This window comes from Eucalyptus grandis, chromosome 3, assembly GCF_016545825.1.
Source record: "Eucalyptus grandis isolate ANBG69807.140 chromosome 3, ASM1654582v1, whole genome shotgun sequence".
In the NCBI taxonomy this organism is placed as follows: Eukaryota; Viridiplantae; Streptophyta; class Magnoliopsida; order Myrtales; family Myrtaceae; genus Eucalyptus; species Eucalyptus grandis.
The window spans coordinates 51,491,365-51,503,702 of record NC_052614.1 but is presented as its reverse complement, the minus strand read 5'-3'; the positions used below and the strand labels follow the sequence as shown (position 1 = coordinate 51,503,702).

At 40.6% G+C, this 12,338-nt stretch overlaps 1 protein-coding gene across 1 annotated transcript; it reads right to left on the bottom strand.

Annotated features, from left to right (window-relative positions):
- Positions 1 to 6,575: 6,575 nt before the first annotated feature.
- LOC104429956 (patatin-like protein 2) lies at positions 6,576 to 8,874 on the bottom strand. Its single transcript, XM_010042749.1, has 7 exons — positions 8,746 to 8,874; positions 8,475 to 8,656; positions 8,097 to 8,283; positions 7,448 to 7,609; positions 7,049 to 7,351; positions 6,752 to 6,927; positions 6,576 to 6,654 (listed from the first exon to the last, which is right to left on the bottom strand). Exons 1-7 carry the CDS (start codon positions 8,872 to 8,874, stop codon positions 6,576 to 6,578), a joined length of 1,218 nt encoding a protein of 405 aa, XP_010041051.1.
- Between the last annotated feature and the right edge of the window lie 3,464 nt (positions 8,875 to 12,338).

Sequence of the window (12,338 nt, the reverse complement as noted above, 5' to 3'; positions counted from 1 at the left end):
TTTCTCTCTCTCTTCTCTGGAAAACCCGAAGGTCGTATATGAAACTTGCCAATGATGAAAGCGCTCTTCATCTCTCGGATCGATTTACTTCACTCTTTATCTTGCAACTTTACGATTCACCTCTCCCTAAACTAGACCCTTGTTAGCTCGAATTGTTGTTCCGCGTCTGGGGTTTTTAATCTTCCCGCTTGGCGAGTGAAGCGCCTTTTTTTTTTTTTTTTTTTTTTCAACTCCGCCCACTTTGCTCATGCACGAATTTTCTTAGCTTTTACATGGTTCGCGTTTTTTTTTTTTTTTTTTTCATTTTCCTTTGTTGAATTTACTTCCAACGTTATGGAAAGAAACATTCATAATTGCACGCAAAGAATTCCTTGAATGGGAGCATCGTGTGTCCATGGTAATGGATCTATGGAAAAAAACGTTCTGTTGATGTATTTTGCATTGTGTGCGCTTTTGGTGGGATTTTTTTTAATGGACGAGCTCAATACCAATCACCGTAGGACCTAAGAATCTGGAGAAATGATCAGATGAGACCCTTGTTCCTTTTTAGATGGCGATGCCTCATGAGCTACAATTGCACCTTTATTAGCCTCAGTTTTAGAAATGACAAAAGATTCGACTCTTTCATTGTTAAGGATCCGTTCGTTTCGCAGTAAAATGAGCCATTTTCTAAAACATTTTCCCATAAGTCATTTTCCAGAAAATGGCTATATTTTCCGGTGTTCGGCTGAAACTTAAATTTTGAGTGGAAAACATTTTCCACCGTTCATTAACTAATTTAATTGTTTATGAAAAATTATCAAAAATTGAATTTTAATATTTTTAATTGACCAAAAATATTTGTATTTTAAAAAAATACAATTTTTATTATTTTCCACCGTTCATTAGTTTTATTTTTTATATTTTTAAAAATAAAATTTTAATTATTTATATTTTAAAAATCAAAATTTTTATTTTTTATTTTTATTCTTTCTTTTTATTTTTCCTTTTCTTTCCTTCTCCTTCCTCCTTCCTCCTCCTTCTTCCTCCTCCTTCCTCCTTCCTCCGCCGCCGCACGCCTCACGATGGTCGACGCCCGCAGCTCGACCAAGATCGGATCGGCAGATCCAAAGAATCTCGAGGCTCGACTAATCTCGCTCGAGCTCGCCAAGGTTCGCTCGGCTCGCGAGCCGCGAGCTCACCGGATTTGGCAAAATGAGCTCGGCTCACGCAAGGCGGAGCTCCACCCCAAGCCGGTGAGGCCCGAGCTTGCCGGCTCGGGCGAGCTTGGCTTCCACGACGGGCTAGGTGAACCGCCCACGGCCGATCGGTCATCGGTCGCCGGCTGGCCGTTCGTGGGAGCCGACCCACCCGCCAAGCTAAGGAAGAAAGATGAAAAGGAAAGAAAGAAAAGAAAAGAAAAGAAAAAGCATAAAAATAAAACAAAAAATGTGTTAATAAAAAGATATAAGGTGGAAGAAGTTATGGAAAATGTTTTCCATTTTTCAAAAGTGGAAAACATTTTCTTATCTTTGAATGTAGTTTTCCATTGATAGAACCTTGAGTAGTTGGTTTTCCGTGAAACGAAAACCGGAAAATCCGAAAACATTTTCTTGGAAATTATTTTCCATGAAACGAACAGAAAGATAAATGTCCGTTTGTTTCGCGGAAAATGATTTCTAGAAAAACAATTTCTGGATTTTCTAGTGTTTGTCTAGAAAATAAATTACTCAAGGAAAATGTTTTCCATCATTGGAAAAAACAACCTTCAAAGATGAGGAAAATGTTTTTCACTTTTTAAAGGTGAAAAACTTCTTTTTTTTTTTTTTTTTGTCGGTTCTATTTTATTTCTACTCTATACTTACTCTCAAACTTTTACCCTACCTCTTGAGGCGTGGAAGTCGAAATCCACTCCTAAAACTTACACATCCCACTCCATCCCCCCCGAATGTAAGGATTTGAACTTCACCTCCCCATTCCATGTTGGAAGGGGGTAGAATACGAGCGAATTTCAAGTGATTTCTTCCATTCTTTTCACCAACACATTTTTGTTTTATTTGTATATTTCTTTTCTTTTTTATTTTTTTACTTTCCTTTACTTCCTTTTCATCTTTCTTCCTTAGACTTGGCCTGGCCGCCGCCACGACGACGGTGACCGGCCACGCCGTGAGCCAACTCGAGCTCGCCTCTAGGCGGCGAGGCTCGCCTAGCTCAATTTGGGAAGCCGAGCTCGCCCGAGCCTAGCGAGCTCGAGCCTCGCCACCCTAGGGCGAGCTCGGCCTCGCTAGAGCTCGGCGAACTCGCCATTCGACTGTGGGCGAGGCTCGAGCCTTGCCCAACTTGCTGTGTTCGCGAGCTCTAGCAAGATCGTTCGAGCCTTGAGCTCGCCAAATCTAGCGACCGTGTCTTGGTCGGCTATCTATAAAGCCGGCCATCTGTCAGGCGTGCAACGATGGAGGAAGGAGGAGGAAGGAGGAAGGAAAAGAAAAGGAAAAAGAAAAAGAAAAAGAAAAAGAAAGAAAAAAGAAAAAAGAAAATATAATAAAAATTTCGATTTTTAAAAAATATAAATAATTAAAAATTCATTTTAAAAATATAAAAAATAAAACTAATTTTTGGTCAATTAAAAATATTAAAATTTAATTTTTTTTTTGATAATTTTTCCCAAACAATTAAATTAGGAAAATATTTTCCACTCAAAGTTCGGGTTTCACTTGAACACCGGAAAATATATTCATTTTCCTAGAAAATGACTTATGGGAAAATATTTTCCGAAAATGACCAATTTTCCGCAAAACGAATGGACCTAAATCTACAAAGAATTTCCATAGAAAATTAATAATAGACGAAATTAGGGGCTGTATATTAATGAAAGCTAAGAGATAGTTGCCTTGGGTTAGCTAAGTTCAGGACTCGTCTCATCACTACATAGGCAAGAAGCTCCCTGACAATGCATCTATAAATGAGCATTGCAGATGTTTAGGCTCGAAGGTAAAAGAGATAAGTCAAAATCCATTACATGTTGTAAAACCTGTGCCCAAAAAACAAAAAAAAACAAAAAAGCATGAGAATAGCAAGGAACACAAGTACGTCTATGTAAAGGAGATTACAAGAAAGCAACCTTGTGCTCAGCTTCAATGGAAAATAATGCTGGGTGCAATTTATTTTCAGAAGCCAAGATACGTCTTAGCTCACCATCTAGTTGCTGAATAGTGAGATGTTCAAACTGTTGCTTTTCAATATTTGCCCATGTCATGCAAAAGATCTCCAAATGTGTTCAAATGAGACCAACAATGTCCATGCACCAGTTAATCAATGACCTTGAAAACCAGATTTTTGGAAACAATAATCTTACAGAAAAAAGGTGAACAATATCATGATGAGAATACCTTGTAAGAAGGTCGATTAGGTTAATGTTCCTCACACGATCTGAAAATTCTGCAAGAACATTATTGATGATGCGCACCAATTCCTTTGGGCTTTCTCTATCAGGTGTTAAACAAGAGTACCAATGATCCGTGACCCACTTGGGTACTAGATGCCTGGTAAAGCAATCCGTTGCATCTTCAACTACAGGAGAACCCACTTTACTTCTCCACTTCGACTATTTTAACAACTTTAGGAGTTTAAACAGGTTTCTTCAAAGATGCAGTGGTGCTTGCAGGTTTTTTGCTGTTATATACTACAGCTTTCCTTCGCATATCAAAATCCATTGAAAAATAGAGAAGGGCAATGATTAATGTTGCAGCAGCGGGTAAGTTAACCCACACAGAAGAGCTTGTCACTAGAAACAGATATCAGTAAATGTCCCATCATAAGCAAGGAGATTAGCAAATAATAAATAATAGTAGAAAGAATCACAGGACATAAATTTTCAACAATACCTTCAGTCTAACAAATTTTCAAATTATGAGAACACATCAAAGTTTCACACAAAATCGCAAGACCTGATTATTCTAAAACTCCACAAAGCTCCATAAGGTTTCAAATTTTGATGCGCCGATAGCAGCAAGGACGAAAATGCTATCTTTGTTGAAATGGTCGGAAATGAAGATGTGAAGCAAAAGATAATTCTAGCAAGATATTTGCTAACTGTAAAAGTTACTTGAGCTTATCTTTCTTTCTAATGTTATTGGTTGAGGCCCAAGATATTGCCAAGTCTTTACTCTCTTAATTACTATGCTAATTGGGTAGCTACACAAGTTAGGAAGTGCTTATGTCCTCAGGGGTGAATTACTCACATCTCTTTCACTGACAACTTTGTTAGACAAGGATATTAGTTCTGATCTCCGTTGAGAGGTTGTACTCTGAACTCTAAAGCAATGAAGATTAAGTCTGATGCATTTCTGGCCAACAAAAGAAAAGAATCCTTGCTCACTTTATTCCCATCGCCACAGAGAAAAAGAGCGTCAATCTCACTCTTTTGTATGATTGACAATGCTAGCGAGTCATCCACCAATACAAAGCAAATTAGTAGCTGCGGTTTTATTTCAAAGATCATTACAGATAATCAAGATGGAACTACAAAAGAGTAGAATAGCATAAGTTAGCATCAAGAAAACCAAGGACAAGAAAAGACCAAATGTTGAAGAAGCACAAGATCTTCAACTCAGATTTCATATTTCTACACTAAACAAGCAAATATCGACATATCGCCAATCAACTATAGCGCCCTTCACCGGTCAATTGAGGGACCTCCGGCAGTTGTCGGACTGACGCCGCACCACCGCCACCCTTCATTATCGCAGGCCAAGAATCGGTCACTCGCAAAGCACGACACACACAAAAAAGGTTGAAACAAGATCATACGAATCGGAGGGGTGATGGCATGGACCTATAAAAACTCACTCGACAAGCAACGGTGACAGAAAAATTAAAAGCAGCCGCGCGAGTCTCGCTCGGGCATTTCGTCGAACAGGTATGGTGCATCGGCGGATGGGGGTTAGGAATGAGAACAACACTAGACCCCAAAACCGCAACACACAAATAAATGAGGTTGGAAATCGCTCGGACCTGGCAATGGCAGCCCCACCCGGCGAGCCCGAAACAGAGAAACGAAAGGAAAGAAAAGAAGGGGGGGCGTCGACGGAGATCCCTACCTGGCTCGAAGACGTCGGACGGCGGACGAGCTCGATAGATTGGGCTGCGTCCGTCCGTTTCACTCGTTCCCGAGCCGGGATCCTCGGGAAACTGACCCCAACCCAACAAAAGCAGGACCTAACGCAGCTTCGACGGGAACAAGGCATGCCGGCGACTGGCGACTTCACCTCACTACCCACTCTCAGTCTCCCTCTCTCTCAGATCTCAAGCTTCTCTCGCTTGCTCAGATCTCCCGGGCTTCATGGATGTCTCTCCGAATAAACCCCTCAGATCTCTCTCTTCGCGTGTGTCCTCCTTGGCTCTCGAACGCCCTATCTATAGGCCAAGGAGGCGGTCGATGGAGGTGGTCCGGCCGCCGCTCCTCAACGCGCCGATCGGCCTTGATGCGGCCGAACCGGCATCCCCTCAGCCGCGAAGGCCCCCTCGGCATTGAAGACGCGTCCCATCCGTCCGGGTTTCTCGCCGGATTTCACGCTGCTCCGTCCGGTGGCATTGATGGCGTGCCCCACCATCGTCGGTCTTACCCTGCTCTGCCTTAGTTGGGTGTCCTACGGGCATGAGTCGTAGAGAGAGCCCGGGCCGGGCCGAAAGGAAAAAAGGCCGGGCCTTGGGCTCGCACCGAGGAAAAGAAGAAGAAGGGGGGCTGGGCGCTAAGGCCCAGTCCGCGTGGACTTTTTAAAAAATAAATTAATTAAGATAAGGTAAATAAAATAGAAAAAACAACTTAGTAGATGCCAATGCAAATGGTATTATTGCCTAGGTGATGCAAAAAAATCTTTTTTGTTAGGGCTAAATTGGTCCCTAATTTTCTATGCAATTTTAATCCTAAATATTTAGTTAAAATTTAGGTGAATGATCATAAACCGTAAGCTCTTATGGAAACAATTTGTGACGACCCAGACTAGGGCAGTACAGAGGGATGGACCGAGATCGCCTTTGTAGTACGCGGGTGAGGCCAAGGGCATGTCTCCCGTCCCACATCGCTTAGGAGGGAGTTCTAGGCTAGTTTATAAAGGTTTTGGTTCCTTTAATCTGTATAACGCGTTTTAATGCTGCAATGACTCAGTGTTCAAAGCGAACAATATTATACAATGGGGCTCGAGTCGTTACACAATTTGAAGGTGAAATGCTCACAACTCACACAAGGAAGAGAAAAAGATAGATAGGCTTGTAGATTTATTTCACCTTAGCAAAAAATAATTACAAGACTCCCTTATCTATAAACTTGTTACTAGATATTTGCTCTTCCCAATAGATAAAACCAGTGTTCTAGATAGATCTAAAAATTGACAAAACAATCACCACATATTATCTTATCTCATCATATTTCACCATATTTCTAGAAACAATCACTACACCTAGAAATACAAACACTCTAATTAAAAATAATGCAACAATTATGACTCTTCTCCACAAATGACACTTCTTTAATGGGGGTATTGAACAGTCATAGGCATTGATTAAATTTGGTTTAATTTCTAACCAGAAAACCATCTTCATCGGTGTGAGCTTTTATTTGTGTAGGGAGATCGAGACTCTCGAAATCTTCTTTCCTCAGAGAGTTTTTTAGCAAACCTGCACCAGAGAAATAGAGTTAAGTTCACATACTAATAAATGCAATATTGATCATAATCTAATTCATTGATTGTCATGAATGGATGTGTTCAAACACCTCTTTAGAGCGTCAGCATTGGTTATTCCTTTGGCGATCGGTTCGGATAACCCCATTTCGAGGTTTACCCTTGAGACGGGCTTCTTCAACAACCTTTCACCAATCCGCACAAGATTCTCCAAGTTCTCCTTCGTAGCGATGTCGACTGATGAATCTTTCCCGGTTAATGTATCATCCTGCATTTGCAAAAAGAAAACGAGAAAAAAAGTGAGTGCGCATGCAAGATACACCAATTAAATTGATATTAATCTACGTACTATAAACGATTAGAGTTCAATTTTAATCGACCGAGCTTACATGGATTCTGAGGTAGTTGTCTTCAAAATGGAGTGCTTGGAAAGCTGCAGATATATAAAAGTCCACCATATCTGCACTTGCCTTAGTGAACACATCCACCAACGGAACTGAACCGCCATGAAGAAGCCAGTCCAAGGTTCCCCATTTCGCGGCCATTGTGGCGTTGTATTTTCGCTCTCTCTTTGGCGAACCGGTGCCGATCGAGATCACAAGAAATCGTCCATAGTTCGTCGCTCCAATTGGGAAGAAATCGGGATTGGCGTTGGCTATCTCCTTGGACACCTGGGCTATAGCCACCAATACCTAGTATAGGAGTATCAAATGACAAGAATCAAGTGATGTTTTGATCATATGCCATGATCAAGGTGGACCACTATGAAAATAGTGATGATTATGTACCGGATTGTTTGCAGCGACACTACCGTCTATAAGGTGGAATTCGCGAGTGCATCCTCGATCGTCCTGATTCTTGAAACAGTGAGGTGGTAGATAAGTCGGGGCGGCGGATGTCCCAATGCAGATGTCCGAGAGTCGAGCGTCCAGACATGGAGATCTTACAACCTGAAGGACGAGATTGATAAATTTCTTAGACCTCCGCACATGTCCTTAAGTAGCAAGACATGCTCAAATACCCAGAGAATCTAATGCTCTCATACTTGAAATTCTGTAAATCAATTTGAATTGGACTTTTTCTTTGTAAACCTTCTCATGTATATACGGGAGACTTTCGTTGAATACAAATGCATACTTGACATTTTGTCAAACTCTCAACATGGCTTCTTAATATCATTCCATAGCAACCAAATTTTTGTCAAGATGATCTCGCATATAGCTCGATCCCTCTGCGGCGTCATATATCATTAAGCATGCATGACTAGCATTCAAATGCTATTATGGCCTCGATTCGTCCATCAGTATCTCAACTTATGTCTGCCTGAACAAGTAGTCTTGATGATCAAAAGCCTTAACTTTTTTAAACGCAATTACATACACAAAGTATACCTAAGATTTGAGAGAGAGAGAGAGAGAGAGAGAGAGAGAGAGAGACCTCATAGGAAGAGAAAATGGTGGGCTGAAGACGCTCGATGTCGAAGGTTGGAATGATGACATGAGTCAATGTGTCGTGCAAACGAGCCTCTCCAAGTTTATCCTTTATTAGCCCATGAAGATATTTTCCATCATACTTGGGACCTGTCAATGACTTCACCAAGTTTCTTACTCTCCCCCACAATCCTCTACTCAAATCAAATTAGCTTTATCAATACTTGCACCACCAAAAAAGAAGTATGAACAGAAATATTGGTGCTTTAGCTAGATGTACGTTAACAAGATCTAGGTCTTTTCAATAGATAAACTAACCCGAGTTACTGAAGTCCAGAGAATCAATAACAGACTGATGTAATTAATGTGGTCATGAATGATGTACCTCTTCTGTGGGAAAATCTTGGGACTGTGCTCGAGGTAAAAGGACCTGATATCCTTGGCCGCAAAGAGAGGGCGATTCTTCTCATTAGGCGCGGTCAACATGGCTGTCACTAGACCGCCCGTGCTCGTTCCTCCTATCACGTCGAAGTAATCCGCTAGTCTGGCATCCTCACCGTCTAGCTCCTGTTAGGCAAAAAACTAAACTTTTGGAAGATAGATCGAAACGCACTGGACTTTAACGGGGTAGACCTAGAAGCTAAGCCTATGTTTACCTCGAGTTCAGACTCCAGGGAAGCAAGAATGGTGGCAGCTATGATTCCCCTAACTCCACCTCCATCAATGCTGAGGATCGTGATGATGTTACCATCCGTAGGAGGCTGGACTTTCACGACCGATGCCATGCTTTCGTATGATTGGAAATACCCAGTTGTAGCCAAGACAAGATGAGCGAAACCTTTCAGGTGATGTCGCGTGCTTCTCCAGGTTCCGTTTGCATGGGAGGGTTTTATAGGGAGGGAAGGAGGGAGGAGCGTGTGCTGGCCACCGGCAACAGGCCTCGAATCCCCTTTCACCTTCGGCTTTTAGGCTTTATCCCAAATGGTTATGGCTTTTTGCTGGGGTTTTGAAAACCCCGTTCGCGTCGGGTTCCGACCGAATATGATGTTGTCTTGCCAGGTGTGGAGGCTCGACACCGACTCTGATGTTGTCTTGCCAGGTGTGGAGGCGCGATGGAGCTGCTCTTTTAGAAAAGGTAAAAGAAAATGCTAAAATTTAATAGGGAAAGACACTTAAATGTCAAAAATTACTAAGATGATACTTAAATATCAATTTTTCAAAATAAACACGAGTATCAAGTCTAACGAAGATGGCCGAAAATCCTACACGATAATTTTTTAATAATATAACTCGCCTACGTAGTACGCCAAAGAGCTGAGTTAGTAACGAAATACCAAAACAATATCATTTTGTCTTTTTTATTTATTATTTTTTAAAAATATAAATATTAATTAAATTAAAATATTTATATTATTTATTTTATAAAAAAAATGAAACAAGGACTGAGCCCTCGTCTGCGCCTCTCCACCGTCATTGAGAAGGGCCGATGACGGTGGGGGAAGGGCTTGCCGAGGTCGCCGGGCCTTAGCTAGGGGCCGATGACCCTTGACGATTTGAGAGAGGGGCCACGATCCTTGCCCCAAATCTTGGCGAGGGAATGCGGGCCCTCGCCAACGGTTGGCTAGGGTCGCCGATTGCACGGCCAAAGCCCAGCGACCCCGCCGACCCTCCCCTCCCCCTATCGTCGGCCCTTCTCAGCGACGGTGGGAGGCAATGACAAGGGCTTGCACAACCCTTACCTTCTGCGATCTGCTTTTGCCTTTTTTATTTATTTATAATTATTTAAGTTTAGTTATTAAATTAAATTAAATTATTATTTAAATCTGAATCAAAACAACGTCGTTTTTGGCTTTTCTTTCCACGTCGCGTGAAAATGATGTCGTTTTGCACTTGTCTTGTTGGAAAAATGATATATCAGTATTTTGGTCGAATTTTCTCATCGTTCGCACTTAACTAATCCATTTTACTATGATTTTAGCACTTAAGTGTACATTTATTAACTTTTGGCACTCAAGTATCCCCTCATGCCAAGTTTTGTCACTTTAGGTGTCCGACTCCCCTCTTTCAAGTGTATGTTTTTTTATGATAATTATAGAATAGTCAATTGAAATTTGTATTTTTTTAATGCAATATAGATGAAATGACTTAAAGGTTTGTAAATTTCATCTAAATGTAATTCTCATGCTAATAAAATAGCAGAAAATTCTAAATAAAGGCATGAAGTGCCCTCATTTTCTTGAATAAAGGCATGAAGTGCCCTTATTTGTTGAAGTGAAAATTGTTTCATGAAATGGTCTAAAGTGCTATTATTTTCTCAAATAAGATTTTGAAGTAGTTATGACTGTTTCAAATAAGGGTCTAACCTTACTAGCTAGCAAAATATTCCAACTAATCAAGGGTATTTTTGTCTAAATACAAATTTAATGAAATTAGATCAAAAATTGAAAAAGACAAAAAAAAAAAAAAAAATAAAGGTAAAAATAAGGAGAATGGCTCCTCCCGCCTGTGACCGCTACCCCATCACCAATAGGACGGCAAAAACGGCCGACGGGGTCCCCAGCACCTAAGCGAGGGCTAGTAAGCCCCCGTCAAAAATAGGAAAAAGGCAGTGGCCATCTCCCAAATCTAGGTGAGGGTTGCTGACCCTCGCGCAGGTCTAGCGGTCCTCACTCTGGACTAGCATTGATTCTCTATCGATGATTAATAATGCAAAGATTTTGATTCATATAAATCATAATTTAAAATTTATGTTATGAGCTTACCTACAAAAATTCCGCGTCTAGTTACTTAATAAGTGCCTGAGATATTACTTATCAATGAAACCATTGCTTATATCTCGAGTATTCTCGCAATGAATGATGAAGAGTTTTGAACTGAGGAAGAAATTTAGGACGAGGCAAGGTGGGGGGCCACTCCAACTCCAAACCACGAAACACAAAGACTTGACCAGTACGAGCATTGCTCGTTCTCCGAAGTTTCTCATCCAATGGGAACTCGTCTTCAAAAGAACGATCTTTGAACGGCATCTCTAGCTTGAACCTCCATAACCCCGTTCGCGTGGGGTCTCACCGCATCCGACGTCGTCTTGCCAGGTCCCCTCTCTCTGTCTCTCTGTCTCTCTCTACCAAAACTCAACCCTACATTATTAGCCAGTCTCAGACTTCACTCCTCCCAACGTATGCATGAATAACTTCTCCTGCTCCTTACAAGATAAAAAGATAAGGCAAACTTCAGGATACCTTCTTATCATATGTGAGGGTTTTGCTGATGTTCATCATTGATTAGTTTGGCTTTTGCTCGGATCTATTTAAATTGAAGATAATAAATATTCTATTTGGTTCGAATAGACCCCATTGGGAGGGGGGAGGAAGTATTAACGGATTCCACAGTTGGATTGTTGCAACTTTTGTTGTTGTACCTAGTGCACCAAATTTTGTTTACTTTAGAATCTATGCCAATTACATATAGGGGGGGATTGTTGCAATTTTTTCTGTTGTACCTAGTGCACCAAACTTTGTTTAATTTCGAATATATACCCATTTACATTGGGGGGGGAGGGAGGAAATATTAACGCGGTTGGATTGTTTACTTTAGAATTTATGCCCGATTACATATGCTTGTACCCAGTGCACTAAACTTTGTTTACTTTAGAATCTATGCCCAATTACATCATGAGCATATGATGGTGATGTGACAATATCTTGGACGCTCCCAATAATGTATCCAAAGCAAGAACTGTTTGTATTCCGGTTAACTAGAGTAAAAGAAATTGAAACTCTAGTATATTAGGTGATCCTGATCGAAATTTCTCAACCCGATTACAAAATCCAATAAGTGACTATCTAATAAAATTTTCCCAATTATGTTTAAACCAACACCACAACATCAAAATGATCTTTAAAAAATTTAGAAGTTTTCAAATTTTCCAACAAAGTGTTGGCCTAAATGGTAAAAGAGTTTGCTCCCCTCTGTGGTCTTCAGTTTGATATTGCAAAGAAGGTGGAGAAAGTGATCGAGAAAGGTTTATATACATAAAATATAGAACAAATATAAATAATAATGTATATATAGAATATACATTTTAGAATAAAACATGAGATAGAATATTTTTACTCATGCTACGTATCTCCTATATTCAAGTTTATCCTATATTGGACAGAGATCAAATATAAGATGGGATAAATTTATCATATTCTAAATTTTATCCTAGCTATCAAAGGTAGTTCAAGGGTTCACTCCTTCATATCAA

Bases quoted from the DNA above. Each gene is read 5' to 3' on its own strand.
- LOC104429956 (XM_010042749.1), bottom strand. From the start codon at position 8,874: ATGGCATCGGTCGTGAAAGTCCAGCCTCCTACGGATGGTAACATCATC. The intron at 7,352-7,447 runs GTACATAATCAT...CTCCTATACTAG, and splicing joins GTGTCGCTGCAAACAATCCG to GTATTGGTGGCTATAGCCCA. The intron at 6,655-6,751 runs GTGTTTGAACAC...TCTCTGGTGCAG, and splicing joins AATGCTGACGCTCTAAAGAG to GTTTGCTAAAAAACTCTCTG.